Source organism: Hemitrygon akajei, chromosome 10, assembly GCF_048418815.1.
Source record: "Hemitrygon akajei chromosome 10, sHemAka1.3, whole genome shotgun sequence".
NCBI lineage: Eukaryota > Metazoa > Chordata > Chondrichthyes > Myliobatiformes > Dasyatidae > Hemitrygon > Hemitrygon akajei.
In genome coordinates, this window is record NC_133133.1 from 44,144,070 (window position 1) to 44,161,136 (window position 17,067).

The 17,067-nt window shown below is 40.1% G+C and overlaps 1 protein-coding gene across 6 annotated transcripts in view; it reads left to right on the plus strand.

Annotated features, from left to right (window-relative positions):
* Positions 1–17,067, plus strand: part of nlgn3a (neuroligin 3a) — a 299,647-nt gene that overhangs the window by 173,876 nt on the left and 108,704 nt on the right. For 2 of the 6 annotated variants that reach the window (XM_073058140.1, XM_073058141.1), the window contains 2 exons: positions 6,812–6,871; positions 10,977–11,126. The exons of 1 other annotated variant lie outside the window; for it this stretch is intronic. In XM_073058140.1, the coding sequence (XP_072914241.1) occupies positions 6,812–6,871; positions 10,977–11,126 (210 nt within the window). The remainder of the gene's footprint in view (positions 1–6,811; positions 6,872–10,976; positions 11,127–17,067) is intronic. 3 more of the 6 variants (XM_073058143.1, XM_073058144.1, XM_073058142.1) reach the window with 2 other exon arrangements.

Sequence of the window (17,067 nt, forward strand, 5' to 3'; positions counted from 1 at the left end):
ATAAGAACCACAGCAAGTGATTGCTCTATCTATAGCTGTCCAGAGGCAGATACAATCTTTGGGGCATGAGATAACTTGTGCAGTACGAACAACAAATGAGAAATGGACATACGCTATATGTCTGCATTCATCCCATTATATCACACAGTGCAGATAGAATCACTGTATGATTTAACATTGGTTTTGATGAAATTTTGAACCATATTTTCTATTTTCTAGTTTTCTGCAGTTATGTCACAGTAAGGAAGAAAATTTTGTCCAATTCTATGTTGATTCCCAGTAAAACAATCCTGTTTATATCATTATTTCTCTTTCTTTTCCATAAGATCACAAGACACAGGAGCAGAACTAGGCCATTCGGCCCATTGAGTCTGCTATAGTCTTTACTATAGTTTTGCAAATTATTCTCTGTTGAGGCACATTAATTTCCCCGGTGAAGGCATTAATTGGTTCTATTTCCATACCCTTAGGGATAATAAATCAAGTAATGAAAAGAGTTCCTCACATCTCTTTTCCTTTCCTCACTTGAACCTTCCAAAAATTATATTCCATTGTCAGAGAAAGCATTTGCTACCTGACATAGAGCCCTGATTCTTATGTATGCCCCATCTTTAAAGGTGAGTGTATTTACTTTGAAAGAATTTACAGCTGCTGGCATATCCTGATCCAAACCATTTGAGAGCTTACAATTTATTTCCAAGTTTATTTGAGATGGTTTCTTGCGTATGTACCTTGCTGTTATCTTCCTCTCTCCTGCATACTTCAGGATCTAAAAGCAGCAACTGTTCATGCTTTTTCTGGTCCAGACACTATCCTCTTGTGCTGATGGAGATGATGTTAACGCTGCTTCTGCTGTTGGCCATTTTGGTTCACATCTGAAGTTGAAAGTAACACAATACGTCAGTGCACCATCCTGATATGGTTGATCAGCATTCTGTTGTGCAGATCAAATGTGCAAACCTTTAAGTTGTCAGAAGAAAAATCATACAGCACAAGTACTGTGAGCCAAGTTTCTGTGGACTCGGGCTATGCAAACGTTGCTAAGATTTCATACTGACTGACCTTTGTCATACCTGCTCCTTATTAGCTGTCACGCCTTGCTTTCACTAGTAAGTTCTAGGAAGACTGGGGAAAACAAATCAAAAACTATTATTGTTGTTGTGTTGGCTGATTAACATTTTGAGATTGACAACCTGCTCCTCCTGAATGGGGTCAACACATAGTCATGTCGTTATTGTGTGTACGTTGATGGGTTTTAGCAGCTGTCCCCTATGCTATTATTATCTTTGGAATTAACACCAACCACACATTTCTGCAGATGGAAATGCATCCCTTGGTGCAGAGGAAGATTTAGTGAATGTCATTCCAGCTTTTCACTTCCCCATTCTGCTAAAGTGGCAGTCAGAACATTATTATGCTTGCTGCTGCTGTGAGGCTATAACAGACACCATTTATTGCTATTCCTGATCTCTGAAGCATTGTTAGAATATGTTGAATTAGCTGTGCTACCTCCAAGATTGGACCCCTTAGAATTTTTGAAACCACTCACATTACTATTGGGTAACATGTTATTTTTGTTAACTATGTTATTTCTTCCAGGGTTAAGATACCATGGGAACAGTATGTAGTTTTGTATTTCAACCCTTCTTCAGGAAAAGAAACTATATTTTTTAATACTTTACTTAACATCAACATAAAAGTTCATCTTTAATATTTTATTCAGAGATAACGTACGTCTGCAAAAGTTGAGCCACATTGTAGTTGCAGTTGAGCCAAGCACTGCTTTTTGAAGCTCGGTGGGGAAAATTATTATTGTTAATTCTCTTGTTTGCAAATTATTCTCCCTGCAATAACCTTAATGTTTATTTTCATAGAATATAACAATCCAGCACTGATCAGGCCATTCAGCCCATGATTTTGTGCCAAACTTGATGCCAACTTACAATAAATGTCTTCGTCCTGTGGATCGTCCACATGTCCCTCCACTTCCTTCATATCCATGTATTTATCAAAAAACCTTTGAAACGCCGCCAAATGACCTGCTTCCAATATTACCCCCGGTGACCTATTCCAGGCCAAAAGATCCCATCTATGCCTCTCATAATTTAAAAACATCTTTATCAGGTTTCCTTACATCCTCCAATCATCTAGGGAGAACAACATCAGTTTGTCCAACCTTTCCTTATAGATCATACCTCCTAATCCAGACAGCAACTCCTTCTACACCATCAATACCCACTGACACGATCTCGACAACCTTCCCAAACTGAGGCCACCAGAACTGTACCTAATACTCCAAGTGTGGTCTGATTAAAGTTTTGTGTAATCGCAGCACGATTTTCTCCAACTTATTCTCAACTCCCCTACGAATGAAGGCAAGCATGCTACATGCCTTCTTTACTACCTTATGCACTTGCATAGCCAATTTCAGCTATGGACTTTTACCCCAAATTCTCTCTGTACCTCAATGCTATTAAAGGACCTACCATTAACTGTATACTTCCTAATTCCATTTGTCCTCCCACAATGGAATTGTACACTTGCCCTGTTTAAACTCCATCTGCCATCTCTCTGTCCATAACTGTAACTGATCTAAATTCTGCTGTCATGTTTGATAGCCCTTTGTACCTTCCATAACTTCACCAATCTTGGTGTCATTCACAAACTCACTAATTCATCCATCAACATTTTCATTCAAATCATTGATATCTAGATCACAAATACCAGAGGTCCCAGTACTGATCTTTGCAAAACACCAGCAGCCACGGACCTCCAGCAGGAGTAACAACCTTCTTCCCTTCCTCTCATCTTTTATAATCAAGCCAGTCCAAACCAGCAATTCACACAGGATTCCATGCATCATTATCTTCTGAATCATTGTAGGAATTTTCACTAAGTCTGGCACTTAAGAGGAAATTATGTATGCAGGAGGATTTGTTCTGAATACGGTGAAATAGCTGTAGAGCATAAGTCAGGCACAGTGATATCATCTTGCAGAATATAGCATTCCAAGCAAAATACACTACAGCAGTCTAACCACATTGCTGGACCCAAGGCAGAGAATCACGATTGAGAATGAAGATAAGATACTGTGCAGTGTGCACTTAGCTGTGAGCATTATTATGGCTGTATGTGGAAATAGAAGCAGCCAGATGCTCACAGCTGATTCAGTTGTTACTGAAAAGTTGAGGAAGCATTTGTAACCTCTTCTCCACTCCTGATATTCTGCTTTCATTTCAGAATAATTCCATCAATGGCTGTCAACATCAAAACAAGTGCAAGTGCTCATTTATCGGAACTAAGAGCACACCTGTGAACATTTGCATTTCACTGACCCAGGCCACAAACTCCATTTAAATCAAAAACAAACAATTCCATGTGTCTTGCTTCCTGAACACTTCTAATCTGTAGAGCTCCCAAGCAAGCATTTTTTTTAATTTTGAGGTTCAGCACGGTAAAAAGTCTTTCTGACCCCATGAGCCCATGCCACAAAATTATACCCACTCAACTAATTAACCTACTAACTAGTACATCTTTGGAATGTGGGAGGAAACCAGAGCATCTGGAGGAAAGCCACAGAGTCACGGTGAGAACGTACAAACTCCTCAGACAGTGGCAGAACTGAACCTTGTTCACTGGCTTTGTAATGGTGTTACCCTCACCAATAAGCTAACATGCTGCTCCAAACTAGCTAACGACTAGCATTTTATGAAAGGGCCGTGACAGAACTCACAAACACTTGGAAATACTTTTTATATCTGAAGCTCTGATTTTTTTTCTCTCCACACAAAACATGTTGATCTCTGCAGTCTCCATAAATGCTGCTGAGCTTAAGTTGTGCACTACTTGACAGATAGACCTCAGTATGTGCGGTTGGGAGACTGTAGGTCTGACACGGTGGTCAGCAGCACAGGAGCGCCGCAGGGGACCGTGCTCTCTCTGGTCCTGTTCACCCTGTACACATCAGACTTCCAATATAACTCGGAGTCCTGCCATGTGCAGAAGTTCGCTGACGACACGGCCATAGTGGGGTGTGTCAGGAATGGACAGGAGGAGGAGTATAGGAAACTGATACAGGACTTTGTGATATGGTGCAACTCAAACTACCTGCGTCTCAATATCACCAAGACCAAGGAGATGGTGGTGGACTTTAGGAGATCTAGGCCTCATATGGAGCCAGTGATCATTAATGGAGAATGTGTGGAGCAGGTTAAGACCTACAAGTATCTGGGAGTACAGTTAGACGAGAAGCTAGACTGGACTGCCAACACAGATGCCTTGTGCAGGAAGGCACAGACTCGACTGTACTTCCTTAGAAGGTTGGCGTCATTCAATGTCTGCAGTGAGATGCTGAAGATGTTCTATAGGTCAGTTGTGGTGAGCGCCCTCTTCTTTGTGGTGGCGTGTTGGGGAGGCAGCATTAAGAAGAGGGACGCCTCACGTCTTAATAAGCTGGTAAGGAAGGCGGGCTCTGTCGTGGGCAAAGTACTGGAGAGTATAACATCGGTAGCTGAGCGAAGGGCGCTGAGTAGGCTACGGTCAATTATGGAAAACCCTGAACATCCTCTACATAGCACCATCCAGAGACAGAGAAGCAGTTTCAGCGACAGGTTACTATCGATGCAATGCTCCTCAGACAGGATGAAGAGGTCAATACTCCCCAATGCCATTAGGCTTTACAATTCAACCGCCAGGAGTAAGATATGTTAAAGTGCCGGGGTTGATTGTATTTAATGTATTTAAGTAAACTACTTAAGAGCTTTTTAAAAGCTATTATTAATGCTTTTTGAGAGAGTGATTTAGATGCATATCATATTTTTACTGAGTTAAGTATTGTATGTAATTAGTTTTGCTACAACAAGTGTATGGGACATTGGAAAAAAGTTGAATTTCCCCATGGGGATGAATAAAGTATCTATCTATCTATCTATCTATCTATCTATCATTATACTCCACTTCAGAAATTTGGTTCAGTTGATTCTAATGGAATCAAATTATGGAATTGCAGTAAACCACCGTGACATGAGTCCAGCACAGGTTATCAGGAAAATGTTATCAGTTGAGCCCACCATCTTCTGGCACAGCCTTCTACAATTACCACCTCCCCACCTACAGTTTCTGCTCCTCACCACCCCCCCCCCCCCCGCCACCGTCGATGAGTAGTGGTTGGCGTACTGCCTTTGTACTGTACCTGATGCTCTGGAGGTGAATTTGCTGGCAAGAGGTTAGAGGAGACAGTTAGAGCCTCAGACCTGGAGTTTACCCAGATATCCTGGAGGCTAAGAAATTTCATATTACTAGAGACCTCAGATTAAGTTTGGAGAATTTGCAGGTCTGACTATGAGATAAGGACAGACAGGGCCAAGGTATGTTAGAAAAATAATACTTTCATGCAGTGAATATGAACTTAGGTGGTCAAGTTCAGAATCTATTGCCAATCTATAATTACACTTGAGGTGATTGTGAATGCTTTTTTGAGCCATTACAGCTCTTGTGGTAAAATATGTTTACACAGATCCACTGAGGATATAAAAAGTTCCAATTTTTTTCCTCAGTAAAAATGCAGCCATATGTTTCCATGTCTTGACTACGTGTGATTTGGAAAGCAATTTTCATATGGTCAATTTATGCACATCAGCGTCCCTATTCTTTCCAGGTGCTAAATTTACAGGTTTTTTAAAAATAAACATGAAACATTGAGCAAGTTTTGACCAGTTGCAATAATTCATTCTGCAGTTAGTTCAAACTGTCATCAATGTGCATCAGTGATGGAGGAAGTAAATACTTAGGTGTTGAATTGAGACCCTATCAAGTGCATTGTTTGATTCTAGATGGTATCGAGTTACCTGAGTATTTTTGGAATATTCAATCCCTTTTCTAACGTGTACCTTGTAGATGAAGGACCGACTTTGCAGAGGCAATAGGTGAGTGATTAAATGCAGAATTCGAACAGTCCTTCTGAACATTTATTTATGTGACTGCTACAGTTGTTTCTGGTTAATAGCAGTATCCTGTATTCACCCCCTTAACAACCTCTGATTGTTATTAGAATCATGAATGGAAATCGAATGCCATGTCAGAAATGTTACCCAAATCTCTGATTATCAACTAAATACAGGGTGAGGTCATGGCTTGGAAATGAGGGTATGCAGTATTATTTCACATGAATAGAAAGATGTGAACTGGTGCTCTAACAGGGGCTTGCAGCTGACATAATGTCCAGCTTTACCAGATGCTATTACTTGGCTAGGATCTATAGTTGGATTGATTGTAATTAGGACTGAGTTAACAGATATAAAAACAGAAAATACTTGAGCTTTTCAACAAGGCCGACAACATTTCTGAAGAGAGAGAAACATTGTTTACAGTTCAGTTTAACTCTGTTTCTCCCTTTGCAAATGCTTCCTGACTTTCTGAGTATCACTTGTATTTTCTGTTTTATTTCAGATTTCTAACGCCTATGGTATTTTTGCTGTACAATTTCTGAGTAAACAGTTGTCTTGTCATAAGTTTATTGAGTGCACTGCCAGATAGCAAGTGTGTAAAGGGCTATCAGAGTTCTCAGGCAGAGAGCTGGGCCTGCTGTTCTCTTGGACCAGTAGATTGATATTACACATTAAGTTTTCTATTTGATTACGTGCATTCAGACTGTTTTCATAAAAGTTGATATTTCTGGGATGAGGGATACATTTAGTTAAGCGAACATTACCGATTGTTTCTGGAATAATCTTTGAGAGAATGGTGTTCACAGACGTATATTTTTGAATTCTTTTGTTTCCTTTCACCTTGTCTTTCCTCATTTCGATTCTAGGAGCCAACGCAAAGAAACAGGGCGATGATCTTGCTGATAATGATGGCGATGAAGATGAAGGTATTTTACGGTGCTCGAAAGTGGTGCATGTTTGCAGAACAGAATCTTTTTTAAAATTTCTTGATTTTAAGTTTCTTTTTTGGGGAGATGTTTAAGATGACAGTGTGCATGTATCCTTGCACTTTCTTTTCTTAATCCTTCAGCACATTTTTCCATGCAATAAATGTCTTAAAAATTGAAAGATTTATTGATTCATATATGTATCCATGTGGCTGAAACAAAAGTTACATCACCATGAAATGAAAGCTACAGCATTTAGCAAGATTTGAAAACAGTCTGGCTGTCTCACTGTCTGGAGAGCTGAAGACACCCCTCTGCTTCAGTTGTGTTTTAAACTATGAAGTTATTTGCGGTTTTCTCTTGCATAAGCTTCAGTAAAAGCATCTTTTCCCTTCTTTCTAAAACTATCCAATGTACAGACCATTACCCTCCTGGGAGGCTGGGCAGATAAAAATCCTTTGACACTCAAAAGTATTAGACAGTGTAAAGAAGCTCCCTGGTTCTAAACAGAGCACTCCAGCTTGTGTTGGCTGTCTTTATAAAACTGGAGACTTAGAGTGTACAGCCTCATGTTCTCAATAAAATACAGTTGCTACACTGATTTAATAGGGTTCCCTCACTTGTTTCTTTCAATAACCTAGGGAGAAATTGAAAACAAAATTTGTTCTTATCTAATACGCCTCAACATACCAGATCCTTTCTCATGCCCAAAGTGTATCCACAAAAATAACTCTTAAGTATAATGACATTGTAAACATTTGAATTGCATGATATTTCATTTGCACAAGAATGGTGTGTAATTAAAAGATAATTGTCTCACCCTCTTTGAATCCTTCATCATAAAGCTCAAGGCCATATACTGTAGGACCTTTTCTCAACTATAAATTTGGGTTAGTTAAGTGTTTAATTTGAATTTAAATATTTAGTGTCTCAAGAAATCTGTCTGTGTGTACATGTTAGAAAGAGAGAGAGCAGAGATGGTGTGTGGGAGTGTGAGTGTGTGTGTTTCTGTGGTATAACCTGAAGATCCAATAAACAACAATACAGTGCTGATAGTATTTGCCTCATGATTAGGACGCTGTTGATATAATGTTTGTCTGCCACTCCAGCACTCCAAACTTCCAGAGCAATGTAATTAAACAGTGTACCATGCTGCCTCCTTTAATGATTTGTTTGGCACTGAACTGCTGGGATTAATCGTGCATGTCACTTGACACTGCATGCTGGTTTTGATCATGCACGCAGCATTAAAAAAAGCAATTGATGGCCTCTTGTAGAGATCCTTGAAAATACTGTGTGGGCATCAGCTACTACCTGAAGTTAATAATAAAATACACAAATAGAGAAAAACACCTAAAGTATGTTTTAAAGGTTTTGTAACCTGGCTGAGTGAAAACTGCTTGAGCAGACTGCAGTGGCTAAAAAGCATAACCATTTATCTCAGGGGAAAAAGTTGTTGTGACAGGCAATAAATCTCAACATGCAATTGGACCAAAAGATGTAGGAGAGGAAAGAGAAAGAGATGACTATAACATCATATTGTCAATCATAAGAATGTAAAGGCCCCTAAGGAAATTACATGTGTAAATATGAATCTTTGAAAAGTGTATCAGTGGTAATCCATGTGTAAATATTGAAGATAAGAGGCATGTTCTGCTGGTCATGGTGAGTTCTGGGTGTTCTCAATGTGATGATGTAGTTTCAGCTTCTCTCATTGCTCAGCTTGTGGGAGAAGAGACATTTTATGTTGCTGTAACCTTCAGGGATAATTTTCACCTTCACAGATTGGGTGCTAAAAGGGAGAGTGGATCACTCCTCCCACACTTTGAAGGTGTAAATTACCTGCCGTATGGCGTAACCTTCGTATTGGTTAATTGCATTACAAATTATTGTTGGGAAAATGCTGTTTAGTTCTACAAAAGGGAATAAAGGAAGGATGTTCAGGAACATTGGTCTGAAAACTGCACCGTTGCTATCAGTCAATCTTCACCTCCTTTTTTGCATATGTCCTTGCTTTGAAACTCAAACTATAGCATTGCATGTGCATTCGGCAGAGTCCCCACCCAGCGTAATGGAAGTCTTAAGTCAATTAATAAATGTTGTGTCTTCATTATCTATCAATTAATATCCTGGTTAGACCTCACTACTTGCTTTATTCTGCTTTATGTGGACTTCAGCATAGCTGCTGATTAGTATGGTCACTCATGAAGAAAGATATCAGATACAGAGTTAGTTTCCTTATAATTTTGACTTTGTTTCACTTGATAAACAATATATTAAATCCTGATAAATTCAATGTTACAGTATGAAATACTTCAGCAAAATACATGGCCACTGGTACGAAAAACTTCCTTCATTGTCAGAAGGAATTCCTAGTTTCCTAACTCTGTGCCATCTTCACTGCTGATTCTAAAGACTTTCGCAGGATGATTTTGAGGCAGACTGAGCTTTAGTCCACAATGTGAAAAGGCCAAGCTCTTAGGTATCTTTGTCAGAATGATAAAGCAAGGTGGGCTATGAAAGAACGGTATATGAAACAGAATATTTCCCAGGTAAGTAACAGACTGCGTCTGTGAACGACAAAAGAGGCAGCCAATAATGGAATTTCATGTCCGCTCCATCATTCATTCCGTTTCAACATTGGCTGTTGTCTGTTATTTGATATCCATAGAGGTTTCCTAACCCTCATCTCTGTGCAAACCCCCTCTACCCTTGCCTATGTTCTATGCGTCCACACTTTGGTGTTCAATATCTGTTGTGCATGTAAAAATACTGCAGACTAACAGTATTTACAGACAACCAGGTACCTAAGTGAGGGAAAGGAGGGGCAGTAATTCTTGAATAATTCAAATTGAAAACACAAACACCAGTTCACTGCTATATTGAAGGGTAACTGGATTTTGTTCCCGTCAGACCAAACAGACATAAATATTGCCCGTCGACAAAAGCAAAAAAATAAATTGGTTTATTCTTTACAGAAAAAGATCTTTCCATTTTTCCTCCTGCGACACACCCTTAGAAAACCATTATTATATCCTTGTCTGTAATCTATTTCAGGATAACTTGACTTTTTCCAGTCTTTTGCGTGGGTCCTCTCCTCTAGGCAAGAGCTACCACCCTTGATATATTTTGGTATTTCCTTGCCCAGCTGAGACTTTTGTTCTTGACAAAAATAGGCATAATGCTGCTGAATACTGCCCTTCAGCAAGTAACTGCAGCACAATGTGGTTATGTAATGACAGTGATAAAATTGTTAAAGTTTTGAATAATGAAATCTGTCTGTGGCTATACTTACAGTATTTTCTCACAGAATTGGTTTTAAATTGCCAGTTACAGCATACACACCTGTTGACTGAAACTAAGGAATTTTAAATCTTAGAACAATTCTAAATGAGAAGTACATTTGGAATTGTTGGTGAGTATTCTAACAAAGCTGCAGAATTGGAGTATCAATATTCTGTATTGCTAAATGCCACCTTTAAACTCAAAGAAAACTTTAAAAGCCAAATGAAATACTGAAAGTAACTGCTCCAGTCAGATTTGGAAGAGTGATGACCTGTTCATTCATATCCTCTGATTACCCACTGAACAGGGAACTATCAATGAGAGTGAGCTATGTAAAATATAAATTTAATCTTCTTTTAAATTGTGACTTAATACTATCTGTATTCACCTGCGATATTTGAGTATTTTTTAAATATAAATGTTTCACCACACTACCCTGTTAGCCCAAAACTTAAAACCTGGTGTCTGTAGTATGTCTGCTGGCACATTTACTTATGCCTGTTGATTGAGATGTACTATTGTCCAGTGCCTATCATGCACTGGCTCCCACTGTGGCACATTTACGCCTGGTGATTGCAGTTTTGAGCACCCAATCACTGTCATGTTCTGGTGAGTTGGTGCCTCATAATTACAGTCACCTAGTGCCCAGTGCTTACAGCATATTGGTATTAGGCAATATGTTGGTGCCTTTTATCAAAACTTTGCAGGTTTCCAGTGATCAGAATGTGTTCATATCCATTATTCAAACCACACTTGTTTTCATCATGGCCGAAACCTGAGCGCAGTGTCACTTCGCTTCTCTGTTGTCCTTTTCTTGCAGATATTCGTGACAGTGGGCCCAAACCAGTAATGGTATATATTCATGGAGGCTCATACATGGAAGGAACAGGAAATATGATTGATGGCAGCATATTGGCAAGCTATGGCAATGTCATTGTTATCACACTCAACTACCGTGTTGGTGTCCTGGGTAAGAAAAAGCTAATCAGTTTCTTCACTGTTAACTTCAGGCAATAAAGATGAAATGTTGACATGAATGATGCGGCACCATGAAGTGTTTGCCTCCAAGATAATCCTTTGCATGCAAAAACAAATGAAACCATTATTGCCTCAAGAGTATTACAGATATAGAAATTGGTAACCCGTTCTGAAAGTATAGGTTTTTTAAAAATTGATTTGTTATCTGGGAAACTGATTTTCATAATCAGTTGCAATGTGGAATTTTACTGAGTCCGGCTGAAATTATACTGTAGTTATTAAATAATTATGGGTGCTCAGAAACCAATTCCTACTGGATGTCATCTAAGAGAATGTCTAGGAATGGACAGATTCTTGCATGAGTAGAATGCTAGTGTTTCAGAGCACCACCTTTGCCTCTTAGTAAAGTTGTCTGGAATAGAGACTACAAGCTGATTGAAAACAAACTGATTTTTTTTATTATTGAGTAATATAATTAGAAAGGAGTGAATGCAATTATTTCAAATTTAATTCAGCAATTGCCCTCCCTACCCAAGGCATATTATACTTGAAACACTGAGTCAACATTACAGATGGATAATTTCACATATCTGGTCAGTTCTGATGCAAACGGAAAAAGTGAGTTACTGAAGGATTCTGGCTGCTGAAAGCTACGATATTCCCAAATTGAAAATTGAAAATGAGGCAGGCCCCAGCAGGAAACTTTGTGAACACCACATGTTAGCACTGGGATGTACTGAAACCCAAAATCGATGTTCACCTGCTGTTTGACTATTGGCAGTGAAACATAGTCACCCATCCCAGTTTCTCAGCTGCTATCTCATTGACCTCGTTCTGTGACAGTCCGCTTGGATGTTGAGTCACCAGAGAAAACAGAGGAAAGCTGCAGGTCAACAAAGCATATCCATTAACAACATAATTTTTAAAACTATTCGTGAGCTGTGTCCATCCTTAATTGATTGTCACCAAGGGGGGCAGTTACGGGTCAGCAATATATTTGAATCCAGTCATACAAATGTTAAACTAAATAAGGATGAGCAGTTTTCCTTCCTTGAAGAACTTATGACCATTTGTTATTATTAATTATCAGCATTAAGACAAGCTGTATATTTTCTAAGTTTAGTTATGCCACTGTTGCCGTGATAGGAAGCAAACTTACTTACAGCAGCATCACAAGCACATAGCGTTCGAGACACAATATTCATAAGAAAAATATAAATTATACAAGGAAGAACAGTTAGAACAAAAAGAAGTTCATGCTCGTGCAAAGTGGTCAAAATAGCGATAGTGTTGCTGTACTGAGGTAATGTTTAGGTTTGTAGAGGTTGTTTCAAGAACTAAATGGTAGAAGTCAAGTACAATAACTGTTTCTTGAACCTGGTGCTGCAGGTCTTTAGGTTTCTGCATTTCTTGACTAATGATAACTGTGATCATATTGCACAAATCACAGGGATCTTTGATGTTGTTTGTTGCCTTCTTGAGGCAATGCCTCCTGTAAATACTATCAATTATGGGGAGGGATGTGCATCTGGAGCATTAGGCTAAGTCCACTATTTTCTGCAGCTCCTTACATTCCTGCACTTTGAAATTGCCATACCAGGCCACACGGTAAAAGTGTCACCACTCTCAGTGTGGAGTGTGCACACTTTCCCTGTGACCATTTGAGTTTCCTCTCACATCCCAAAGACGTGTGGGTTGCTGGATCAATTGGCCATTGTAGGTTGTTTGTAGCTCAGTGAAGAGGGGGTGGGGTTGGGAAAATACGAAGTGAAGGTTTAGTGTAGATGGGTGGTGATAATTAGCATGGACTTGGTGGGCCATGCTGTATCTCTTTCCATGACTCTATGACTTAAAAATTCCCATTACTATCAGAGTGCTCTTAATCCGGAAGTAAAAGTCAACATAAACTAATATTCCAAAGCAAAGTTATAACTCATGGCTTATCTCATTGAAATGTCAATGAACCTCTATTTTTGTGTTCCTTTTTTCTTAACTTGTATATCTCCGGCTGTGACATGCCTCAGTCCAATGCTATTTCAGTGGTGTCAGACAGCAACATTTTGCAAAGGTGACAAGGAACATCAAGGGGTTTAGTGATGTTTGGAGATGCACTCATGAATGCTGTCTTCCTGAGTGGTGCATTGAACTGCTGACACCTTCCCATGATGCACCTCAACAACATGAGCAATCTTCGGCTGGGTTGCCGGGCTGTTGTGACACCCTGCAAATATGGTTAAACACCCTGCTTTCGGTCGCCAACATGGTTCAGCTTGGATGAGAAGGAGCTGTGCTAGCACAGTAGCAAACACACCTTCCATGACTAGAATATCAGCTTATGCAGTATATCAACACGATCCGCAGATGGGATCAGAAGGTAATCAGAAACTGCACATTGAAGGGTGAGAAACTGGCGGCAGAACATGCATCATGGTTGGGAGAACATGTGCTAATGGAGTTACCCACCAGCTTCTTGCTGAAAGAGATGCATTCCAAGCTCTGCACACTACTCTGACAAAATTGGTGTTGAGCTCCTCTGTGCCACTTGACTTTGTACCAATTTTACAAATACCACAAGCATTTCTTTGCATATTCCTGTCAACACTATTCTGTAATCTGCACTATTTGCATGCACAATTCTGTAGCCAAACTTGACGGCACTTCCACGGGTAAAGCCAAGCCTAATCCTTCCTGCTGCCCTGGCTGTCGAACACTTTGCTGGAATTTAGAAATTCATCCAAATTATCTACATTTTTAGTTTGAGTTTGTGAAACGTTGTTTCTTCATCACTGCTTAATCTTCTATCCATACTCTTTTCAAGTTCAAATTGAAGTTTAATTGTCATTCAACCAGACATGAATGTCCATCAATACAGTCAAATGAGACATTACTCTGGGGTTGAGGTGCAAAACACAGTAGCATTAGTCATACACAGCAAAACACACATAGGGCACATGTAAAATAGCTGTAAAATACCATGACACAAAAAATATATATAGCCCAAGTCCCTGAGTCCAGGAATGTTGCAGCAGCCTGAAGTCAAACACAATATAGCTTGTCTTCTGCCAAGTGAACTCTGGGCAGCAGCACGGACTCCAGTAGGACATTGCTCCATATGACCTCCGGCACTCCAATTAAGTGCCCGACTCCAAACTTCTCTCTGGGGGCTGTAAACAAGTTACACCATGGTCTGAGGCCTAGTCCTCATTAGGTCCAAGGCCACGCGGCTCCTCACACCGTTCGCCAATAAACTGATGAACTGGACTTGCACTATTCCAAACCAGCAATGTCCAGCAGGGTCTCGTGATCATAGGAAAAGTGACTGAGATGATTATTCACTGTTAGACTGGTCAGTTCCTTTGTGGACTAACTCCTCTCTGTCGCAGGCAGCGTCACAGTCCACACCAAGTCCTGTTCTTTCAATTCCTCCGTCAACAGGAAACTCGCTGATAGGGTAGACCTGCAGTACTCTGAGTTCTTAAATGTCCACCAGAGTGACCATAAAAAATACGTTAAACAAATCAATGGCACCTTTGTTTGGCCCTGCAGCTGCTGTGTCCGAACACACCACCATCTTACCATTAGATTTTCATAAATAACTGTCCAGCTTAGAGTTAGTTGCTCTATAAAATGAATAAGACCCGAGGGCAGAGTTGCAGTGCAGAGAGGAAGAATAGGTAGAAGAGTATGATTAAACTACCTGAAGCTTGGAAAACAGAAGGGGCAGTGGTATGAGGGGTAAATGGCATGCAAACAAGAGAATGAGGCATGAAATGAAGAAACTATTCTCTTTTTGGAATGCTGCTTTCTTAATAGTGTCGTAAATCAAACAAGAGTATATAATTAATATATACATAGAAACAGTGCAGAGGAGATTTACAAGAATGTTGCCTGGATTGGGGAGCATGCTTTATGAGAACAGGTTGAGTGAATTTGGCCTTTTCTCCTTGGAGTGAAGGAGGATGAGAGGTGACCGGATAGAGGTGTACAAGATGATGAGAGGCATTGATTGTGTCAGAGGCTTTTTCCCCAGGGCTGAAGTGGTTGGCACAAGAGGACACAGGTTTAAGGTGCTGGGGAGTAGGTACAGAGGAGATGTCAGAGGTAAGTATTTTACTCAAAGAGTGGTGAGTTCGTGAAATGGGCTGCCGGCAACGGTGGTGGAGGCGGATACGATAGGGTTTTTTAAGAGACTTTTGGATAGATATATAGAGCTTAGGAAAATAGAGGGCTATAGGTAAGCCTAGTAATTTCTAAGGTAGAGACATGTTCAACACAACTTTGGGGGCCGAAGGGCCTGTATTGTGCTGTAGGTTTTCTATGTTTCTATTGAGTATTAGGATACTGAGCGCCGAGCAATAAATCCACAAATAGCTGAAGGTGGGGTTGGACTGGGATAAAACGGTCAGATAGGCACACATGGGAGACTCGTCTTAATTAGACAAGGCATAAAATATAAGAGCATGGGTGAAAGGCCTGAGATTGTTAAGGCAGCAATTGGGGCGCAGCCATGTCCACTCCTGGTGACGGTATTGCAGGATAGATAGAACAGGACCAGAGAGGTTGCAGAGGAAACCTGTGACAGCATTACTAGGCTGGAGAATGTTGACGATGAGGAGAATGTGATTACACTGTTTTTTTTTTCCATTGGAACTAAGAAGCCTGAAGCAAGAGTTAATCAAGATGCATTAAATTGTGAAACCTAGAGAGGATAAAAGTGAGAACATGTTTCACTTAATAGAAAGGTCACATGAATTTCAGGTTTTTGGTAGAAGTATTAGAGAATATTTTAGGAATTCTATTTCAACCAAGGAATGATGGGAGTGAAGAACTTACCCAAAAGGCAGAAACCTCATCACATTGAAAAAGCAGCAATGTGAATGATAAACGTGCTATAGGCTACGGGTTTTGATTGAGAGCTGGAAAGTAGGCTTAGCATAAGTAACTCTGACTAGCCAGGACGTGAAACTGTGCTGTGAAGTTCTATGAACTTGCATTATATAATGTTATGATGCCGTAAGTATTAATTTATTCTTTCATGTAAATGAAAGTGGGCTGCAAGTTACGGAATCAGAGCAATGCAGCGCAGGATCAGGCTGTTCGATCCAACTGCTCCATGCTGACCACAGCATCCTCCCAGCTAGAGCCGGAGCCACCTCGTCTCCACATTCTTATCAAAATGCCTCTTAAATGTTGCAGTTGTACCTACCTCAACCACTTCTTCCGGCAGTTCAACCCAGGTATTCACTACTTCACTAACTATGAAGTTACCTCCAAGACCTCTTAAATCTCTCTCCATTTACCTTGTATCTGTATCCTCTTATTTTGGACTGTAACCCTGGGGAAAGGCTATGACCGTCCACCTTACCCACACCCCTTATGATGTTATAAACAGTTGAGGTCACCTGCACTCCAAGTGATAAAGATCTAGCATAGCCAACCTCTCCCAATAACTCAGGACCTCTAGTCCTGGAAGCATACTCAAATCTCTTCTGCATGTTCTCCAGCTTGTTGATGTCTTTTCTATAACAGTTAACCAAAACTGTTCACAGTACTCCAAGTACACCTTACTAGCAACTTACTTAATATCCATATGCCAAAACTTGATGCCCTGACTGATGAAGGTCAATATGCTAAATGCCTTCTTCACTCCCCATCTACTTGCACAGCCACTTTCAGCAGATTGTGCATTTTTATGCCCAAGTCCTAATTCCACAGTATTTGTCAGGGAATCGCAGGGTACTATGTAGATCCTTCCCTGGTTTGATTGTCCAAAATGCATCACCTCACAGCTGTCTAAGTTGAAATCCATTTGCCATTTCTCAGCCCCTCTCCCTAACTGAACAAGATATTTTTGCAATTCATTGCAATCTGCTTCACTATCAACAAGACCCCCGACTCTGTATCATCAACAAACTTGCTTAATGTGCCATGTA